Here is a 24509-nt window from a genome sequence, read left to right on the forward strand (position 1 = left end):
TCTGCTAAAAAGATATTCAACTTTATTCATTATTAATTTTATGGTATGATTTTGTAGCTTTAATAGTGACAGTGGTCCCACTTGTCAACATCACAACTTCCAGAGGAACGTACAAGGACCTGCAAGGAAGAAGATATTCCTTAGCAAGCTAGATAAACTCAATGAAGGTGAAAGTCATGGGCTGTCTTTTTCCTCCTCCAAGATACTCAGTGAAATCCAACATTTTACACTAAGTAAGGGAACTCTAATGAAAGGTTTTCACATTCCTAAAGGCTTTCACATTCCTAAAGTAACTGGTGGTTTTCCACATTTGACTGATTTATTTAAAAATTCAAAGTATTTTAAAAAATATATACTGGTAAATAATTCTCTCTCTAAGGAAATATTTTCATTTTATTAATGGCTGAAATTAAAAGTGGAGAAAAGGGAACTCTCTTACACTGTTGGTGGGAATGTAAATTGGTACAGCCACTATGGAGAACAGTATGGAGGTTCCTTAAAAAACTAAAAATAGAACTACCATATGACCCAGCAATCCCACTCCTGGGCATATACCCAGAGAAACCAGAATTTGAAAAGATACATGCACCCCAATGTTCATTTCAGCACTATTTACGATAGCCAGGACATGGAAGCAACCTAAATGTCCATCAACAGAGGAATGGATAAAGAAGATGTGGTACATATATACAATGGAATATTACTCAGCCATAAAAAATAACAAAATAATGCCATGTGCAGCAACGTGGATGGACCTAGAGATTGTCATACTGAGTAAAGTAAGTCAGACACAGAAAGGCAAGTATCACATGATGTCGCTTACATGTGGAAACTAAAAAAAAAGGGTACAAATGGATTTATTTACAAAACGTAAGTAGAGTCACAGAGGTAGAAAACAAACTTATGGTTACCAGGGGATAATGTGGGGGAGGGATAAATTGGGAGATTGGGATTGACATATACACACTACTAAATATAAAATAGCTAACTAATAAGAACCTGCTGTACAGCACAGGGAACTCTACTCAATACTCTGTAATGGCCGATAACGGGAAAAGTACCAAAAAAAATAAATAAAAGAGGGGATATATGTATATGTATAACTGATTCACTTTGCTGTACACCTGAAACTAACACAAACTGTAAATCAACTATACTCCAATAAAATTTTTTTAAAATTAGCATATTCAAATTGCAATAAAGAGAGCACACTAGAATCAGACACCCAAAATATTTAGTGCTTGAGCACGTGGGCATTGATGTCAGAAGACCTAAGTTTGAATCACAATTCTTTCAATTATTTATCTCTGTGACTTTTACAGATCACTCAATCTTTGTAAGACTCAGTTTCCTTCTTTATAAAATGATCATACTAATATCCACTTCCAGAGTTGCTCCAATGAGTAAATGATTACCCACCCCATATTAAGAACTCACTAAATGGGAGCAATTGTATTACTTTTCCTTGGTATTGTTTTTATTCTGATCTTTCAATATTAACTAGAATACTAATTTAAATACTTCTATCAGTGCTAATTTTATTGTTGGAATAGGCAGATTAAGATTGGCTGCAGACATCCTTGTCTCAACATTTTTCTTTTCTAATTGCATTTACTTTAGAAGTTTAATGAAAACATATTACAGGCATTTGACCTCCATTAGAGCAGTTAAACCAAATTAAAATACAGGTGCTATAAGTTTTGATTAAGGAGCCAATGTAAAATCTCCTACTCTAATTGGAAAGATATTTTACATCTAAACATTTTAATTTATAACCTTAAAGTTATAAAATTAACCTAATATTATCAGAGAACATTTAGAAAATAAAGAGAAAAGAAAAATGTTGCTCATAATTCCACCTCCTTAACACAATTATTATTACCATTTCATGTATTTAATTTTGATCTAATTTCCAATTAATTATTTTAACATCACTGCAAACTTGTTTCATGATTTCTCCCTTTACTTTGTAATTATCTTTCAATTTTGCTGTATAACCAGAGTGACTACATAATCTATCATTCAAACTAGGACACTTTTGAGTGTTAAAAGGGAACTATTATTAATCATGCCACATCAAGAGGTATAAACTGGGATGACTTGAGCAAACGGAGACATATGGTCACCCTATAAATAATCTTTATAACCATCCAGTAGATGTACCATAATTTATTAGCAATTTCCTTATTGTTGAGCATTAAGAATGTTCAGATTTTTCAAATTGTATCTTTTAATTTAAACCAAAATCAAAATGTTCCTTCAGGATTTGTGAAATATAATAAAAGGAGCCCAGGAATTTAAATACTATCTTTATGCATTTCCATATGTAAAAAGTTACATAGATAATATTTATCTACTTCATAATTGCCGTGAAGATGAAAATGAAATAATCTAAAAGCCTGAGACATACTAAGTTCTCAATAAATGTTGGTCCTTACTTTCTCATTGAGAAGTTGTTATTTCAATTTTATTGTAATAATTTTCACCAGTGACTTGGTTAAGGCATTCAGACTATACTATGAAGTTCACATCTAAAACTAAAACTAGTACGCTAACACTTAAAACTATAACCTTCATATTCTAGGGTTTTCATGACTTAACTACTTTGTAGATTTCTTGTATCTAAGAACATAAACAGAAAAGCTATAAAGAAAAGTAAATGAAACCTAAGTCTATTTTTTAATAGAGCAAATTGATAATCTCTGGTATAACTGATCAAGTAAAAAAAGAAAGAAGACAAAAATTATTGATACCAGGAATGAAACAGAGAGCATCACTAGAGATATTATAGATATTAAAGGGCTAATAAAAAAATATTATGAAAAATGAGGTACCAATAAGTTTGAAAACATATGAAATGTACACATTCCTAAAAAACACAAACTACCATAAATCACTCAAGAAAAAATAGGCAATTTGAATAGTACTATACAGGAAAAAAAATTTCAGACTAATATGCTTCATGAATATAGATGGGAAAATCCTTACAAAATATTATCAAATCAGAGCCATTAATTTATAAAAAGTGCAATACTTCATGACCAGGTAGGGTTTATTTATATCATCATGTCAATAGATATTTTTTTAAGAAAAACTTTGACAAAATTCAACGTCTATTGACAGGAAAAAGTCTCAGCAAAACAGATTTCAAAGATTTGGCAGATTCTAAGGCAGACCCCATAATCTTCGCTTTCAGAATTTCATGCCCTGGTAAAATCTTCTCTTCTTGAGTATTGGTAGGACTTGTGACTTGCTTCTAATCAATGGAATGTGGCAAATAGGATAGGATGTCATTCTCATAACTATATTACATTATGTGACTCCATCTTGCTACGATACTCACTCTACACTGCTGTTGGCCTTGAAGAAATAAGATGCTATGTTGTGAACTGCCTATGGAGATGGTCACCTGGCTGGGAACTGCACCAGCCTTTAGGATGCAAAAGTGGCCTCTAGCTGTCAGCCAGCAAAATGCTGGGGCTCACAGGTTTATAACAGCAAGAAAATGAATTCTGCCAATAACCTGAGTGAGCTTGAAAATGTATTTCTCTCCAGTTGAGCCTTCAGATGAGACTGCAGTTTGACTGATCCCTTGATGGGAGCCTGGTGAAACTCTCAAACAGGGAACCCAGCTAGAGCATGACCAGATTCCTGACCCACAGAAACTTAGAGATAGTAAATATGTGTTGTTTTAAGCCACAAAGTATGTGGTAATTTCTTACACAGCATTATAAAACTAACACAGATTTTGGTATCTGGTATTGGGATTCTGCTGTAATAAATTCCTAAAAAATGTGGAGTGGCTTTGGAACCAGGAAGTGGTCAGAGATTGCATGACTGTTGAAGAGCATCATAGAGAAAGCCTTGATTTTCTTGAAAAGTTTGAAAGTAGAAATCTAAACTTTGACAGCCCTGCTGGTAAAAGCTCAAAAGGAAGTGAGAAATGTATTATATTAAATTCCCTCAGCCTAATAAAGGGAATGTATTAAAAAAAAAAAAAAGAATAAGTAACAATATATAATGGTGAAAGTCTGAATGCTTTCTCCCTAAGATTGGGAACAAGGCAATAATATCTGTTTTCACCTCTTCTATTCAACATTATACAGGAGGTCCTAGACAGGACAATAAGGCTAAATAAATAAATAAAAGAAGTACAGATTGAAAAGGATGAAATAAAACTGTCTTTATTCACAGGTAACATGATAGTCTACATAGAAAATTGCATCCTTTCCCCCACAAAGCTACAAAGTATTTACTAGTACTAATAAGTGAATCTATTAAAGTTGCAGGATATAAGGTCAATATACAATAATCAATTATATTTCTGTGATAGAAAAATAATTTGTAATTGTCCCCAAAACATGAAATACTTGGAATAAGATGAACAAAACTTGTCGAATATTTGTAAACTTAAATCTACAAAACATTGATAAAAATTTTTTAAAGATCTAAATAAGTATAGAGATATATTATGTTCAGGGAAAGGAATACTCTATATTTTTGACATGTCAATTCTGCCCAAATTGATCTACAGATTCAATAAATCCTTATCAAAATTCCACATCTTTTGGCAAGCTGATTATAAAAATTATATGGAAAAGCAAAGAGCATAGAAGAGCACAAATAATTTTGATAAAGAAGAACAAAGTTGAAGGACTCACATTCCCTGACTGTGTGAATTACTACAAAGCTACAGTAATTAAGATAGTATAAAACTGGTGGTAGGAGAGGCATATAGATTAACATAAAAAATAGAGAATTCAGAAATGGATCCAAACACATATGATCAATTGATTTACAAAACAGGTACTCAGATAATTTTATAAAGAAAGGATAATCTTTTCAACAAATGGTACTGGAACAATTGGATATCTATATGCAATAAATAAATAAAAAAGAGAACCATAACCCTCACACCTTACATATATATTTACAAAAATCAACTTTAAATGGATCATAGACCTAAATGTAAAACCAAAACTACAAAAGTTCCAGAGGAAAGCATAGGGGAAAATCTTTATGACTATGAATTTAGTAATGATCTCCTAGACAGGGACAAGAAGAATAAACCATAAAAAAATTATAAATAAGGCTTCATAAAAATGAAAATCTTTTTATATTTGAAAGTCATTATTTAGGAAGTGAAAAGATAAGTCATAAGAGCAAACAAACATCTGATTTTCAGCCAGAATTTATAAAGACTTCTTATAATTCAATAATAAAAAGGCAAATCAATAAATATGAACAAAAAATCTGAACTTTTAACAAAGAAGCAATACAGATTGTAAATAAATACAAGGAAAGATGCTAATTTGACCTTTAAACTATAAATTAAAACTACAGTGAGATATGACAATGAGCTACTATATCTACTAGAGTGGCTAAAATAGAAAAAAAAAAAAACTGACAGTACCAAATTCTGACAATAATGAGGAACAATGGAAACTCAGGTTGCTGGTTGGAATGCACAATGAAATAGTTATTTTGGAATACAGTTTGGAAATTTCTTATAAGGTTATGCATACATGTACCATACTACACAGAAAACTACTCCTAGGTGCTTACCCAACAGAAGTGAAAACAGATGCTTACACAAACACCTGTACAGAAAGGTTTATACCCACTTTATTCATAATAGCCCCAAACTGGAAACAACTTAAAAGTCTATCAACTGAGGAATAGATAAACAAATTGTGTTATATTCATACAATGGAATTCTACCTAGAAATAAATGGGAATGCAGTACCAATTCTTGAAATGGCAGGAATAAATCTCAAAATCACTGTGTTAAGAAAAAAAAACACAAAGTATGACACCATTTATATGATATTTTGGAAAAGGCAAAACCATGGGGACAGAAGTCAGATCAATGGATGACTGAGCTGAGGGAACTTTTTGGGATGATGGAAATAGTCTATATCTTGATGATTATGGTGATTCCATAACTATATACATTTGTCAAAATTCACTGAGCCGTACACCTAAAAGAGTCAATTTTACTGTACGTGAATTATTGGGTCAGCCAAAAAGTTCATTTGGGTTTTTCCATAAATCTTAGGGAAAAACCCAAACGAACTTTTTTGGCCAACCCAATATATCTTAAAAAAAAAAAAAGAACGTTGACTTTAAAATTGATATACTATTTAAATTGACTTTTTTTTTTGAGTAATTTTTTAATGAATTCCCAAACTTGCTTTTAGTGTTAGACATTTTTTGATGAAATCAGTTATATTCAGTTATCTTTTAAAAAGTTAAATATATGAAAGGAATTCAGAGACATAGCCAATAAAACTATAGATTTTAAGCTTTTTAAATATGTAATTTATCATCTGACTTCCACTCTCAAAGACCTGACCACGATTCCTAAATACAATGAGCTATTAGAATTAAAGAACTAGAAATCAAAATAATTCATCATCTGCCCTGGATTATGACTTAAGTCAAGGACATGTCTATAGTCTTGTTGTGATAAGTTAGCAATATTTATTTCTTTTATGAGAAGGTTGCATTTTGATCTAAGTGTTTTGGAGAATACTTTTCACGTTTTTTTTCCCCCACCATATTCTACATTTGAGGTAGAATATGGTTTATTCAAACATAGTTTATTCCTTGATGTTCCACACTTTCTACTAAAGGCCTCAAATTATTTCACAAACCATTCACTGTAAAGAGCCTCATCTAAACTTCTACCTCATTCTTTTACATTCTATTTCATTTCTAGTTTCACCTACACCCTCTTCTCATGATCCATAGAGAAACCATCCTCACTACTTCCTCTCCTCAACCCTATTGGTGAAAATTTTCCCTTTAAATTCCCTTTGATAAACTTCCTTTTGTCTTCTTCTGGAAACACTAGATTCATTCAACACCTTTCCTATGAACTTCAGTTTCTCCCAGTCTCCCCATCTTCATGTGGACAAAGGACTGAGGGATTTTCCTCAAATCTTGTCAGTTTTTGTATAATTAAAATGCCAGTCTTATTTTGCAACTCATTATCTGCATCCCAATACCACTGATTAATTTCATCCACTTCCAAATATTGCTACAACTTTCGATAGACTTTCTAGATTTTACATCCACTTCCATAGATAAGTGACTTTAACATTCAGGTTCGGGGCTTACCCAATCCATTCACTTCATGGTTTCTTGACCTACTTGATTCCACAATACACTCTATCACTATGGCATATCGTAATTTGAAACATGGTCACATGCTGGGTTTCACTTTCCCTTGGCATTTCTCTACTAACAGATCATGACACACAGATACCCTATTTCTGATCACAGCATTTTTACCATCCATGTCTTCCACTAGGCTATCCTCACAGAATTGTCTTTTTGCTCTTCCTGTGATATCTGGTACCTAAATACAGTATTCCCTTTTTCTGATCATACTTCATTCATTTTCCACCTTGAATCACATGATCAGCTATTTGCATGCACCTTATACACTTGCACTCTCTTGAACTTTCATCAGAACCTTGATGCTAATTTTCCAGCATGACCATAACTAATAACTGTTTTCTTAGTTTTGGTGCTCTTCCATGGAATGTTGCTTCAGAACCACAAAAAATGATGACACGGTTTCCTTCAAAGTAATGCCATGTTGTGCCAATTAGGCCTTCATTGTTACTCAGCAATGCTTTTACTCATCTTTTATTGAACTATCCTGATTTGATTATTCCTTTCCCATCATTCTATTAAATTGAATTTTAAATACAGCATTTAAAATTCATTTACTATGTGAGTTTCCTTTATCTTGGTACATTATTATCCAATGGAAACATAAAGATAAATAAAATGTAATCACTCATACTCACTTAGAAATTGGATTGACACTGGCTTCAATAATTGTTAAACACTTACAGCACTTTATGTTTTCTGGAAATTCTTGTACACCTAAAATTAAGAAAATAGTACATAAAATATACTAAACAATAGTTTTAATATTAAGAATAATTAATTAAATACACAGTGTAAACACCATATGGGTAATCACATGTAAGAATAATAACTTATTAATATAATATGTTAGTGTTATATAATACACGTACATTTAAAAAATAAAATATGAGTGTTAAATAATATTTTATGATAGTAATAATTGGAAATTAGATATAAAATTGAGAACAATTTAGCATAGGATATACCTTGGCTGTTTACTAATCTAAAGAAATTAAAATAGTTGGGATTATTTAGTTATTATAGTGCTGCTACAAAAGAAAGGGGAAATCAGCAGATATAAGAAAACAGAAAATAAAATCTTTACTCCCTTCATTTTGTAAGATTGAGAAGATTGAACATGTACAATGTAAAGATACCTAAGGAGAATTCACAAAACCGATAGATATTCCCAAACTATTAAGAAGCTCTAACACATTTTATGCATCTCTTCTTTGGCACGGAGTGCAGCTCTACATCTGCCTGAAAGGGTGACAAGGTGAGCAACCCTTCCTGCGGTCCTCTCTGGAGTCTCTGAGGTAGCCAGCCTGGCTGACTGCCCTTGGAGAACTGCTCAACTGCTGTCACAGTTGTGCTGTTGGCTATGTGACAGAAAAACACAAGTTTTTCTTACTGGAAATCAGTAAGCCAAAACCCAATCCATAAATTAGGATTTTATTCAGAGGAATAAAAGACGTGGAGGATGCTTCAATCAGTTGATACAAATGAATTAAACATATAGTTGGCCCTCCATATCCACGAGTTCCACATCCACGGATTCAACAAAGGGCAGGTAGAAAATATTTTAAAAAAACCCCAAACTCAGAAAGTTCCAGAAAGCAAAACTTGAATTTGTTACGCACTGGCAACTATTAACATAGCATTTGCATTTCATCAAGTATTATAAATAATCTAGAGGTGATTTAAAGTATACAGGTGGATGTGCATAGGTTATATGTAAATACTACGCCATCTTATATAAGGGACTTGAGCACCTGCGGATTTTGGTATCTGCAGGGAACCAACCAGTTTTGGTATTTTCTGGAACCAATCTCCCACAGATACTGAAGGATGATTGAAATAAGCCCTACAAAAATTAGAAGGGAAAACAACTCTATGAAGCCATTCCTATATCCCTGCAGTACTGCTTGCCCTCAATTTTTGAAACTATTGTTAAGCATTTAAAAAAATGTCTATGAAGTACTAGTCCTGCCAAGTACTTCATATATGACAGAAGGATAAGGAACACTTTGTGGTAGGATTTAGTTGAACTTTTTGATGATAGATGATCAAGAAAGAAAACCCTCCACCTTCCTAGATTCTGTTGACCTAGATCACCATGTCCACAGAATTTCAAGGTCCAGAGAAGCAGCAGGAGGAGAGCCAAACCAAACAAGTCATTTACCAATGCAAAGTGAGGGTATGAAAGATGGTGTGGAGGTGTTTCTCATGCCACTTCTCTCTATGTGAAGATTCACCAGAAACTGTGCTGTCCTAAAATTATTGCTGAAGTATTTTGCCTTCTTAATAAAAACCCAAGGAAGTTTAGGAGCACCATTACATATGAATTGAATGAGAAAAGCAATTACCCTTTTTGGAAAGGTCATAACACCTAGAGCTGCCCTTATTAACTAGAGGTTAACAAAATGGCACAGAAGTCAATAACATAACCCTTAGCTATCCTCAACTTTTCCCCTGAGCATTCATAGTCACTTTGGATATCTGCAACCAACAGGAGTATAAAGCTTTTTCTTTTCTCCCTTTAGCTTTTTCTGCCCAGTTACCAATCTGGGCTCATTACAAGCCAGTGTGCCTGATGCCTTATCTCCACAGGTGCCTGCATTAGGATGATATTTCCTGAAATTATGTGTAAACCAAGACATGGAAGCAGAAGCAAATTAAATTACGATTTTAAAGAAAAGACTGTAGTGTATCTCTTTATCTTCTGCTGAAAATGGAATTCCCTGCTGTGGTGAAAATGCTACCACATTATTTGTTAAAAAAAAAAAAACAACTCATGTTGTTTACAGTTAAACTTAAAATTGTTCAGAGAAGAGTCCATTGGATTAAAATGGAATCCCAACTTTATAATTTACTGTTTGGATAACCCTAGGCAAGTCATTTAAATGTTCAATGTCTTAGTTTCTTACTCTGAAATATGATTATTATATGAATGGTTTCATCAGAGAGTTGCAGAGAGGATTGAAGGAGATAAAGCAAGTAAAGTAATTGGCACAAAGTGCTGAATATATGTTATCTATAATTATTAGAAACAAATAGAAGCAGAGGATGTCTGTCAACAAAGGAACCAACAATCATGTCGAGATGAGCTGGCTAGTATAAACTTGTAAAATTTATCTACCTAAAAGAACAACAAAGAGGTAGGAATTAGTGTGCTGAAAGAATATCTCAATATCTTATCAATATAATAGCTGCAATAAATGCTCTTGCAGATGGGAAGTAAATAATAAACATATTTATAAATAAATATTTGTATGTTGTAATGTAAATATATAAACATATATAACTAGTCTATGCTGAGCAATATTTTTGTATTTTTGTAGAGGTTTTTATAGCTGCTTAATTTGCTTATGAAAGTCAGAACACATTTGGAAAAATAGGTTGCCAGGGGAACTTTACCATATATACTAATATATGGACCTTAGACTTTAGGAAAAGTTCTTAGAGCATATCTTTAACTTATAGTTCAGTCTAAACATGGAGAGGTACTAAAGCATAGTAGTTAAAAGCACGGGTTGGAAGGATGACCTAATCTCAGTATTGTCACTTAACTAGCTATGTAATCTTAGTCAGACATTTTAATATTTGAACGTCACTTTCTCATTTCTTGCCTAATCCAAAGGGCTGTTCCGATTATTAGATAGCATGTTGTAAAGCACTTAGTATCATGTCAGCCACTTAATAAGTATCTAATAAATACTAGATAAAATTCATGTGTTAATAAGAGGAAAGTTAACTTACACTTCTTTATGCCACTGTGTAAAATAATTTAATTCTCTTAATAATCCTATGAGGAAGATATATTAGGCAATATTATTTTCATTTTATGGATGAAGAATCACACATTCACAAAGATTAGGTGACTTATTTAAATACCTAATGGATGTTTATAGATGGGAACGAATATAGGTGGGATTTATTTAATTATTTTTAACACCATGTCTATTGTTCCTCTTTATTACGTTACTTTATTTCATTACTTATTAAAATTGTTTACAGTTCCTCTTTATTGCGTTACTATATTAAAAATGTAGAGCCCACATTTTTTTTAAGCATCTTGCTTCTTTTCTTTTCTTTTTTTTTTAAATTTATTTTTGGCCGTGCCAAGCGGCTTGCAGGATCTTAGTTCCTGGACAAGGGATCAAACCCGCACCCTCGGCAGTGAAAGCGCGGAGCCTAACCACTGGACCGCCAGGGAATTCCCCATACAGCTCACATTTTTATTAATCAATTTTTGAGATTGGTCTGTCTGGTCCTCTGAAACACAGTGTGTTTGATTTTTAAAAAGGTTATATATACATATATTTATACACATATATATTGATATAATATATATAAATATACACACACTATTCAATTCTAAAAAAGTTCATGCACACACACACTTTTTAAGATTAACTTTGTTTTGATTTTCAAATTATGCATCCAGAGATAGGACTTCACTTTAACAATTTATCTTATTCCAGCCATTTTTATTTGTGATTACTGTAAAAAACAGATTCAAGTATTTGTAGGCCATGCAACTCAAGTTTTGATCCCTATTTTTCAGTTGAGACATCACATAAATTTTCTAACACAGGCCTATAAGAAACTCTCTTCTAAAGGCATTATAAGTTCAATTCTTTTGGGAATCCTGGAGATTCAAGCTCATTGTATCTAGCTTAGATTCAAACCTAGGCTGCACAACAAATAAAGACTGTACTCTGAAATAATTACACTGGAAGCACTGTGTTTTACAGGCAAAATGATATATTTAGTTAAAAAAATGGACAGTTGCCTCATTCACAAATATCAGATGACATCAATAGATATTTACCCTTTAAATTAGGACACTGTGGTAATATTTTCCCAATATGTTCACTTCAGTAACTATGCCATAAAATCTATTTTAAATATGTTCACAGAAATTCTGTCAAATGAGAAATAGCATTTCTGCATTCTGAACTTAAAACACCTTGGAAACAAAGCTTTCAATGCAATGGAGTTATGCAAAATTGTGTTAATAAGCTATTAATATCTTGAGGAAGGAAAGATGTTAAAGTCTACTTTATCTGATTGTTTTGTCGTTCCCCTTTTAAAAGAATTAGGTTGAGAAAGCTCCTGCTTGCTCAACTTTTAATTATTCAAGAACTAATCCACTTTGTGGAGCCTTTATTTTTCTCTTTCCTGCTGTCTCCATTTGACCATTGCCATGCTCAGCCATTCTTCCACCAGAGAAGGGAAAGGGGAGAATTCTGAAATCATCAAATGTGGCTCTTTCCTTCTTAACATGGGAGAAGTTGAAAGTCATGGCTACATTTAGGTTTTAGTATATTCAGTTAATTATTTTTATTTAGACTACCCTTTCTATTACTAATGCAGGCAACCAAGTCTTGACAGGAGAATCTTAAATCTGTAATTAGTATAGTTTTCAACTTCATTTAATTATAAAAAGATTATTGATGTCAAAATGAAAAAAATCAAAACAAAAATGTCACTAAAATTTTGTTAGACTTTAAGTTGGTTTTAAGTTGGTATTAAAGTATGAAAGCAAATATTTTTCCCAATGCAGTAGATAAGTATGGAATCTAAATGTGGCAAAAATTTGTGATAATCAAATATAGAACCTAACATTAGCAATAGCAACACTGATTCCTATGTCATAAATGGAAGATCCTTTAAAGGCAAACCTGAGTGTAAGACATTGCTATAACATATAGCTATCTTTTAATATCACTTTTTGAATATATTTAAATAGTGTGTTATAATTTTTACCTGTCCCTGTCCACTCTTTCATCTGAATCCTCAGTCTAAATATTATCCATATAAACACATTTAAATTCTATCATCTGCATGAAAGTTTGTTCAACTATTTTAGTCCATATGACCTTCTCTTCTTAAGACTAGCGTTTTAGATTGTATTCTTTCTGAAATTAAATAAGACTGAAAAATAAGGAGACACAATATATGGTTAAAACTTGAGGAATTATTGCTTTATCATCTTGTCTTATGTGGTTCCCTGATATTTTAATTATAAGGTCCCTAAAAGGGAAAGTCAACATTCAACAAATATTTATTGAGTGTTTACTCTGTGTTAGGAATTGCATTAAACATTGGTGATACAGTGTAAGAAAAATGGATACATTCTCTTCATTTGTGGAGCTTATATTCTGGCAAAGGAACACGTACAATAAACCATAGAGATAATTAGCATACACATGAAATACATTAAATAGTATTTAATTTTTGAGACATGTTATGGAAAATGGAATTAGAGCAGAATAAAGATAGATCAGAAATGCCTGAAGATTTCAAACTTAACTAGGGTGATTAGGGTAAGCCTTATTAATTGGAAAGATGGCAGTTGAGAAAAGACTTGAAGAAGGTGAGAGAGATAGGAATACAGATATCTGGAAACTGAAGGTGGACAGTAGGAGAATTTTAGACAGAGTGAATAGATAGTGAAGATTAATTATTCCTGGTGTAGTCTAGGAATAGCAAGGAGGCCAGCGTGACTGGAACACAGTGAGGAAGAGAAGAGTAGCAAAGAATTAGGTTAGAGAAGTAATAAGGGGTGTATGATGGGGACGGGGGTGTCGACTCATGTAGGGGCTCTCAGGCCATTACAAGAATGGTTTTTACTCTGAATGAAATAGACATTGAAGGATGTGTGATACAGTCTGATTTATAATTCGAGAGGATCACTCTGGCTCCTGAGTAGAGTGGTCTTTCTGAAAGGGAGGTCAATTAGGTGTTATTGTAATAAACCATAAGGAGAATTGATGGTGGCTTGCATCAGGGTGGGAGCAATGGAGGGAGAAGGAAGTGAGTGAAATCTGGATGAATTTTGAACATAAGACCAATAGAATAGCATGATGGATTGGATGAAGAGTATGAAAGAAAAAAGGAAATCAAGGACAACTCCAGGTTCTTTGTCTTAAGCAACTTGAATAAAGGAGTTATCTTGAACTTAGATGGGAAAAACAATATGTGAAATAGGTTTTGGAAAGAAGATAAATAGTTCACTTTTGGACATGTGTAATTTGAGATGTCTGTAAGATTTCTAAGAGAAGATGTCAGATGGGTTTAGGAGAGAGGTCTAGACTGTAGATTTCAAGATGCAGGATTCATTATCATTTAGATCAGGGATCCCCAACCCCCAGGCCATAGACGAGTATAGGTCTGTGGCCTGTTAGGAACTGGGCCGCACAGCAGGAGGTGAGCAGTGGGTGAGGGAGTGAAGCTTCATCTGTATTTACAGCTGCTCCCCATCACTCGCATTACCGCCTGAGCTCCACCTCCTGTCAGATCAGCAGCGACATTAGATTCTTATAGGGGCACGAACCCTACTGTGAACTGCGCATGCGAGAGATCTAGGTTGCACGTTCCTTATGAGAATCTAAGGCCTGATGATCTGAGGTGGAGCTGAGGCAGTGATGCTAGCGCTGGGGAGTGGCTGCAAATACAGATCATCATTAGCAGAGAGGTTTGACTGCACAGAGACCATAATAAATCATCTGCTTGGAGACATATCAAAACCCTATCAATGAGTGGCAAGTGACAAACTGCATCTGATGGCAGGCTTTATAGTGGCAAGTGAGTTGATGTACCTCAGTTGTACAGCTGCATCTGGTGACAGGTTTTAAGTCAGAATCCGACACTTAATTTTAGTCCATGTGTGGCTCGCCCATTATTTTATTTACCACTTCCATCCATGCCTCTTTCAGCACTGCACAGCTGTCTCAGTCACAGTTTTGGTAAGCCCACAGGCTAACCCTAGCCAAAATGAGTAAAAAGCAAACATCGCTGGAGAGCTTCTTTGAAAAGGGGGAAAGACCCAATGATGAGATAGCAGAAGACTCTAAGACTGCCAACAAAAAGAAAACTGCATTTAAAAGAAAATACCAAGAGTCCTACTTAAATTACGGGTTCATTGCAACAGCTGATTCACATACTCCAAGCCCGCGTTGCATAGTATGTGGCGACTGGCTATCCAACGAAGCCATGAAACTTTCAAAACTGCTTTGCCACATGGAGACCAAGCACCCCTCATTAAAAGACAAACCTTTGGAGTTTTTCAAAAGAAGAAGAACATGAACACGAAGAACGGAAGCAATTATTGAAGGCCACCACTTCATCAAATGTGTCTGCACTGAGAGCATCATTCTTAGTGGCTAACCGCATTGCTACAGCTAAGAAGCCCTTTACTATTGGTGAAGAGTTGATACTGACTGCTGCTAAGGACATTTGTCATGAACTTTTAGGAGTGGCTGCAATTCAAAAGGTGGCACGTGTTTCTCTACCGTCTAGCACCATAACTAGACGAATTGATGAAATAGCAGAGGATATTGAGGCACAATTGTTAGAGAGGATTAATGAGTTACCGTGGTACACCATCCAGGTTGACAAGTCTACCAATGTTGATGACAAGGCAACAATGCTTGTTTTTGTGCGATATATTTTTCAGGAGAATGTGCTTGAGGATATGTTATGTGCACTTTTGTTGCCAACCAACGCCACAGCTGCAAAACTATTCAAGTCTTTGAATGATTACATGTCAGGAAAACTGAATTGGTCATTCTGTGCTGGTATATGCACGGACAGAGAGGTTGCCATGACTGGACGGCTTTCTGGTTTCACTACTCGGGTCAAAGAGGTCGCTTCTGAATGTGAGTCTACGCACTGTGTCATCCATAGAGAAATGCTGGCTATCCAAAAAAATGTCACCTGAACTTAAAGACGTTTTGCAGGATGTGATTAAAATTATCAACCACATTAAAGTACATGCCTTAACTCACGTCTGTTCCTGCAGCTCTGTGAGGAGATGGACGCAGAGCACACACGTCTTCTCTTATACACAGAAGTGAGATGGTTTTCTAAAGGTAGATCACTGGCCAGAGTTTCTGAGTTACGAGAGCCGCTCCAGAGATTTCTTTCAGAAAAACAGTCACCACTGGCAGCACATTTCAGTGACACAGAAGGGGTCACAAATCTTGCTTACTTATGTGACATATTCAACCTGCTCAACGAACTCAACCTGTCACTTCAGGGGAGAACGACAAGTGTGTTCAAGTCGGCAGATAATGTGGTTGCATTCAAAGCCAAACTGGAATTATGGAGGCGACGAGTGAACATTGGGATTTTTGACATGTTTCAAACATTAGCAGAGATTTTGAAAGAGACGGAGCCAGGGCCTTCTTTCTCCCAGCTGGTGCATGATCACCTATCTCAGCGTTCAAAAGAGTTTGAGCATTACTTCCCAACCACAAAAGACCTCCGAATTGGGAAGGAATGGATCCATGACCCATTTGTGAATAAGCCAGGTGAATCGACTTTCTCTGTGCTAGAAGAAGATCAACTGCTTGAGATCATAAATGACGGTGGCCTTAAAAGTATGTTTGAGACAACTTCAGATCTCCATAGGTTCTGGATTAAAGTCAAGGCAGAATAACCTGAGATTGCCATAAAAGTACTGAAAAGCCTGCGTCCATTTCCAACATCCTATCTTTGTGAAGCAGGGTTTTCTGCAGTGACAGCAACCAAAACGAGATTACGGAGTAGATTGGACATAGCAACACACTTCGGGTGTCACTGTCTCCCATCACCCGCAGATGGGACCATCTAGTTTCAGGAAAACAAGCTCAGGGCTCCCACTGATTCTGCATTCTGGTGAGTTGTATAATTATTTCATTATATATTACAATGTAATAATAATAGAAATAAAGTGCACAATAAGTGTAATGTGCTTGAATCATCCTGAAACCATCCCCACCCCCACCCCGGTTTGTGGAAAAACTGTCTTCCACAAAACCGGTCCCTGGTGCCAAAAAGGTTGGGAACCGCTGATTTAGACAGTATTTAAACCATAAGACAAAATGTGAGCACCAGTGATGTAAATGTAGATAATGAAGAAAAAAGGACAAGGGGCTGAACCATGAAATACTCCAAAATGAGGTTGGGGAGAAGAGGAAGAATCAACATAAGAGACTGAAAAAGATCAATCAGTGAGATGGGAGGAAAAATAAGAGTATTGAATCCTAGAAATCAAATGAAGAAAATGTGTAAAGTAGGAAGAAGCGTTCAACTGTTTCAAATGATGTTGCTAGGTCAAGTAAGATGATGACCAAATATTGCCTTTGGATTTAGTAATGAGGAGATCTGTATGACCTCATCTGGAATTGTTTTGGAGTAGAGGGTTTAAAGACTGGGGTGGGTTTAAGAGAGGATGAGAGGAAAGAATTGTAGATAGAGGATATAGACAACTCCATCTAGAGCTTTTGCTGCAAGGGGGTGAGGGACTATTAAGGGAAGAAAATCCAAGAAATTTTCTTTAGGACAGAAGAAATAATAGCATGTGTGTATACTGATTAGAATAAACAAGTAGAGAGGAAAATCTTGATGATATGGTAGAGACTGAGGATAATTTCTACAGTGATATCCATGGGTCAGCAAGAGGGAATGGTTATCCAGTGGAGAGACTGGCTTTAGAGAGAAACAGGAGTAGTTTACCTGTACTAATTTGGCAGAAATGAGAGAATATGGGTGCAGATGCTGGTAGATGAATTGATAGGATGGTGACAGTCTGGAAATTATCCTTCGAGAGTTTTGATTTTCTCAGTGGAGTAGGATAAATAACCATGAACATGGGACAGGAGATGTGGGAGTTTGAAGACAGAAGAGAACATGTGAAATAGTTACCAGAAGAGAATGACCATCAATAGACAAAGAAAGTACAACATGATTGTTGGGAAGCATTAAGGCTCCATTTCAGAACTGCAATCATGAACTTAAAGTCATATCAATCAGTGTGACTGTTTTCTTCCAGATCTTTTCAGCCATAGGTAGAGAGCTGGATTCAGTCAGGGTTGTAATTTTACTGAGCATACGTAGATATATAAAAGAGAAGCAAAGGTATCAAGGGGGTCATTTGATGACTGACCACAAAATTCAAGCCATGCAAAAAGGGCAGAGCAAACATCAAGGTTGAGAGAATTCATGAAAAGGTGGTGGTACTAATAGATTGGTAGTTCTGATGGGGTCAAAGGAGAGTTGGAGTGGTATAAGATGGAGTGTTCTGGAAAGATAGGAGGATGGAGTCAGTTGACATTCAATTTCTTGATATTCCTGACAGTACCTAGATCAGACCTAGGAAAACAACAGAAACTGAGCAAGTGTCTATTAAATTGGATCTAATTATATCTTTGCATCAATATCCTGAAGCAATGAAATAAAACACTACAAACATGGAAAGAAACACACGATCTTAAGTACAGATGCTTTAGATTCAAATTACCTTTTCTAAGATTAAACAGGTAACTCTCTTTTCATACAAAAATAATATAAAGGACTTCCTACAAATACCAAATTTTAAATGATTTAGTGTTCTCTCAAATGCATTAAAGTTTATGTTTATTACTTTAAAAATTTTATATAAACCTGTACACATGATAATAGTTATAGATAGTGCATTTTGAAATGCTTCTCTGAATTCTCTGAATTTTAGAGGTATCATCAGCCCAAATGGTCTACCCTATGATGTAAGTGCCATAGGTTGAAAAACGATTAAAACCTTAATTTTATAGTTTGTATAAAAAAGGAGGGATATATATTGATAACACTTTAATATTTTCATCTGATATTTTAAATGTGATACCAATTTTTATATATTTTTTTCAATTTTGAGAAAGCAGGCAGGTTTTCGGATATCTAGTAAATTGGATTAGTTTTAGGAGCAGAAAGAATGGAATTTACTGAGGAAACATTATAAGCACTTTGCTTTAGTTCATCTTCACAACAATTTTATAAGATGATTTATTATTGCTATTTAAACTAATGAAGAAACCGAGGCTCGGAGGTTTTGAAACCAGGCCAAGCTTATTCCAAACACTATCACGTTATATGTTTATTAAGCTGCCTCCATCAAATCCAGGATTTAAACTATTTGGGGGTATAAATTTTAGCTACTCAAAATTGACAATGCAACATTCATAATAGAGCACAATATATTGGATTTGTTCCATACATACTCTCCAGGTCAAATACAAACAGCCCCATCTTTCTAGAACTCTGAGTTTAATGCATACTCAAGATTGACCATGTGGCATTCTTATAGGGGCACTGTAAACTGTATTTGTTCTCTGGTTACCTTTGGTCAAATTTCAGATAATACTATCAACTTTCTGGAACTTTGAGTGCATTGCTCAGGTCATAATGTTCTTTATTTCTGAATTTATTATACTGACAAGTGTTATAAGCTTAGTTCCAAATCTATGTCCTCTTTATATATAGTTCAACCAATAGCTATTAGAAGGAACAAATAAGAAGAGGGGGCTACTCAAAATAGGCAGAATGTCGATATGAAGACTTGATAACTCATGGTCTGATAATAAAGGAGGTGATGGGAAAAACTACAAAGTTAATACCAGAACTCTTAAAGTCTACCATTCTTATTTTGTGTAGAGGCAAGCGTCTACACATACTAAAAAAATTTAAAAACACAAACCATAATGAACTCAAGTCAACCTGGAAAGGTTCAATTGCATTCATTATACTCATTGAAAGAAAATAATGTGATATGAAACATTTTTGGAATAATTTCCATTCAGAATGATTCAAATAAAATTATAAAATTTGAGGTGTAAAAGGATAAACTGTAATTTTTTTTGGAAAATTATTTTGTGTATAAACCCACATTCCCCAAGGATATTTGGTAAATGAGGCAATACTCTATTATGTAGGAAGTACTGATTAGAGTTAGATTTCAGAGACACAGTCTATTATATGGGAGAAAGCAAAAGCATCCAGTAATTAGGTTAGTAAATTTGGGAGAAAATGTACAGGCCAGTCATATATTAAAGACACAGAGAGAGAGAGAGAGAGAGAGAGAGAGAGAGAGAGAGAGAGAGAGAGAGAAAAGAACAAACAGACTGGAATGATTTGCTTTACCTCCAACCCTTCAAGTGAAGGGAGCCAAGAACTCAGGAGGAACCCAAGCAAGAAGAGTTAAAGGTCTCCTGTAAGACTCTGCCTATTTTAGTGGCATTATAAAGAGAAAAGCCAAATGCAGGTAAAGTAATCAATACTTTGAGGCAATCATGCAACTGATTCTGCCTTTAGGACATGTCTGTCTAGAGAAAATTTTGAGAAATCTTTATGACCTTGACCAACAAGTTCTTTTATAGAGGAATGAATAAGACTTAGTCAAAAGGAGTTAAAATGACACCTGCCCTCCCCACCTTCCCTCCACTTCAACAACAAATATATTGAGTCACTACTATATTAAATGGACCTATTTAATAATCTTACCTCATTTTTGGCTAATGATTTTTTTTCAGTCATTATCAGTCAACTGCTTTACTGAGCACTTACTATGCCTGCACTTTGAGAGTGGCTGTTGTGAGTCTAGAAACAGTGCAAGGTGCAGCAGTTCTTTTCAGGAGTTTATCCTGAAGCTGCGAGGGAGTATGGCCTAGTAGAGAGAGGACTCACAATGCTTCATTGCCAGTTCAATTCTGTTATTTTACAAGTTCTAGGAATTACTGGGGCACACGAAGACAGGTTAATCAATCAGCTCAGGAAAGACTCTGCTGACTCCAGGTGACAGAGCCCAACACAGACGTCAGAAGGATGAGGTGGGGGGGAGCAGTTCCTTTCTCCCTTATATTTAAATATATTACCAGATTGGAAGCTCTATCCCCCATGGAGTAAGTGCTGGCAACACACATAAAAATTATGTGTTGGTTTTATTTCCTCATGAAGACATTAGAAAGAGTTAAAAATCCTGGCATCTAGCTAAGAAGGTGGCAGGAGAACAGACCTGGTTTTTGTTGCCATCATATTCCTCTATGGAAATAGAGGAGTCAATCCTCTATTTTAACACTATAATCTTGGGCAGAAGTAGACTCTGTAGAAAGGAAAGTAGTCTTACAGTGAAGGAAGTGCTAGTGATTTTCAGATAAATAGCACATTAAGAGCGTTGAAAGTGAGGTTTTTAATAGGACAAAATAATAAGCTTTACTCTAAACAAATGGCCTAATGATTTGCCAAACATCAAAGAGCATATTTATTGCTAATTGAAAACAACTGCAGGGTAATAATTTCTCCCCAACCCACATAAGGCATCCCAAAATAGACTTCCTTAAGAATTTATATATACACTACTAGAGTCTCTATTCTTTTCTGAATATGCTCAAAATTTTAAAGATTTTCATCATTTAACTGGTTACTCATATCTTCTTTCTCTAGTGTGTTTGAGAGAAACTCCCCCTCTTCACTGAAAGCTGAAGATATTATTTGTCTTCAGTGTTTTGTATGCATTTGGGGAATGGGTGGAATAATTGGCAAGTCAGTAAAACACATAATAATACCTTCAACTCTGATCGCCTTTCATTATAACTAACAACAGTGATTTGGCCCACTATGATGCTGTTCAAATTCATTCTTGTATAGAAATAAGTTTTAGAGGATGAGAGAAAAATCACTTAATTGCTGCAGAATTAGGAAGCATTTTCACATTAATTCATTTTCATTGAAGTCCTTAAATTAGAGTGTCATAGTCTCTCTGAAGCTATGACAAATCAACAATCAGACTTAAAACTGAATCACTGCCCAATTAAACCTTATCATTCATTATCTTGCTTTATCATACAAAACAATTTACTCCATTATGACCATGTATCAGCTCTGCAAACAGGAATAGACTATTTATTCAGATACCACACTATCATAAAATGCAGTTATCTCTGATGGACATAAGATTATAGTTTTACTGTTGGATTAAGATCTGAGGAAGAAAGGATAAAAGATCCATTGGCATGGAAAGCCAATGATTTACCCATGGATTGCTGTATGTAATTTTTGGGAATTTTCCTTAGAGAGGAAGGATGATTTACACGCAGCATGAATATTTATTTATATCTCTCTCTCTCTCAAGAAAGATAAAGGTTAATGTACTTATTTTTAAAAAGAAAGACTAGAATCTTTATTGAACACAAGAGGTTGAAATCTGCTTTCAATGTTCAAGCATATAGAAATCACTAAGATACAGTATTTGTCCTAGAAAAGCCTATAATGTAGTGAAGAATAAAGAATATTATTAGATGATCCCTAGCCTGTACTCAATAATCTGAGAATATGCATTTTTATCACAAGCAACCAAGAATATTTTAAAAATTGACCATATCCGAGGCCACAATGTGAAAGTCAATGAATAAAGAGAAATCATCCAGACTATGTAGTCTGCAACATATTTCAATAAAAATAGTATGATAACTAAAAAAGCTGCAAGTTTATTGGAATACTAAAAACAACTGAGTAAACTGTAAGAAAGTAGGAGGGGCATAATAAAAAAGCTGCAGTATAAAGTAGAAAAATAGAAATTAATTATTGGAGAAAAAGCCAGCCAACCAACCAGTATTGAGACAAATAAGTCAAAAAAGTATTATTTGAAAGATTAGTAAAGTAGAAAAACCTCTGGCCATATGGGAGATAAAAACATACAAGATAGATGGAACAATTAAAAAACGTTAAGAATACAAAGAAAGAAACAGCCATGGATATGGTAGAGATTTATAAAACACGTAAAAGAAGTCTATTGACAATGTTTTACAATAAAATTGAACATCTGGATGATGGAATAGATTATTTCCCAGGAAATTATAACTTATAAAAAAGTGATCAAGAAGATATAAAGGGATGTGGATGGACCTAGAGACTGTCATACAGAGTGAAGTAAGTCAGAAAGAGAAAAACAAATATCGTATATTAACGCATATATGTGGAATCTAGAAAAATGGTACAGATGAACCGGTTTGCAGGGCAGAAATAGAAACACAGATGTAGAAAACAAACGTATGGACACCAAGGGGGGAAGTGGGATGGGGGTGATGGTGGGATGAATTGGGAGATTGGGATTGACATGTATACACTAATATGTATATAAGAACCTGCTGTATAAAAATAAATAAAATTCGAAAAAAAAAGAAGATATAAAGGTATAAGGATGGGAAAGAAAAGAAAATTGTCACATGCAGATGATATGATTTTATACACAATAATTCAAAAGAATCTACTGGTTATATATTAGAACTTACATTTCAGCACCATGGCTGATTGTAAGATCAAAATATCAAAATTAGCAATGTTTCTATATAGGATCAACTAAAATTTACTTAAAATTTCTAAAAGGAATACACGAATTCCATGGCGGTCCAGTGGTTAGGACTCCGTGCTTCCACTGCAGGGGACACGGGTTCGATCTCTGGTCAGAGAACTAAGATCCCGCATACCGTGCAGCATGGCCGGAATAAATAAATAAATAAATAAAAATAGAAGGACTACAATTTATAAAACTAGACACTTAAACTACTCAGAGATAACTCTAATGAAATGTGTGCAGCTCTTTCTTGAAAGAAATCACAACTTTATTGAAAGACACAAAATAAGATCTAATTAGAGGTAAGTACCATGTTCACGGATTACAATACTTACTATCACAAAGATATCAATTCATCCCAAATTAATCTTTAAATTCAAGACAATTAAAAAAATTCTAATAGATTGTTTGTGAACTTCAACAAGTTAACCTAAAATTTCTATAAAGAACTGAGTACCAAGAACAGCGAGACACATTTTAAAAAGAAAGAAGACTTGTATTATCAAATATTAAAACTTAATATGAAGTTATAATGCTTAGAACAACGTGATATTGGTACAAGAATAGGCAAGTAAGCTGATGGAGCAAGACAAAGAGTTTGGAAAATGTCTTTTATATGTAAAATAGGTATATTCATAAATTAGTGAGAAAACAAGAGACTAATAAATGTTGATGGAACAATTAATCATCTATTCATATGGAAAAAATAAATTTTGATAATATATAGCACAAAAGATAAGTTGCAAATGAATTAAAGGCCTAAATGTGAAAAGAAAACTAATAGTTTTGGAAGAAAATGTAGACAAACATCTTTATGATATTAGCATATGAAAGAATTTCTTAAATAAGCTGTAAAAATACAGCCCAAAAGAGCAGAGTGATAAATTTTAGTATATTAAAATTGGCAACTTCTCTACAACAAATGACATCCCGAGCAAAGCGAAAAGACAAACCACAAACTGGGAGGTGATATTTGTAACCTATTTAACCAATAAGGGATTAGTGTTCACAGTATATAAATCTTTCAAATCACCAAGAACCTAACAAACAATCCAAAGTAAAAATGGACCAAAAAAGTCAATTTGCAGAGAAAGATACTCTACACTTGCTAATAAAAAGAAATGAATAAATGCCAACTTCACTGGTGATTAATGAAATATAAATTAAAATATTGAGCTATCCTTATATATCCATC

General features: G+C 34.3%; 1 protein-coding gene across 5 annotated transcripts in view; it reads right to left on the reverse strand.

The window, feature by feature from the left end:
* LRRC7 (leucine rich repeat containing 7) overlaps nt 1–24509 on the reverse strand; it is a 533218-nt gene that overhangs the window by 271966 nt on the left and 236743 nt on the right. For all 5 annotated transcript variants that reach the window (XM_082418775.1, XM_082418774.1, XM_082418778.1 and 2 more), the window contains exon 5: nt 7821–7899. In XM_082418775.1, the coding sequence (XP_082274901.1) occupies nt 7821–7899 (79 nt within the window). The remainder of the gene's footprint in view (nt 1–7820; nt 7900–24509) is intronic.

The sequence above is a fragment of the Balaenoptera physalus genome, assembly GCF_965194825.1.
Source record: "Balaenoptera physalus genome assembly, chromosome: 1".
NCBI lineage: Eukaryota > Metazoa > Chordata > Mammalia > Artiodactyla > Balaenopteridae > Balaenoptera > Balaenoptera physalus.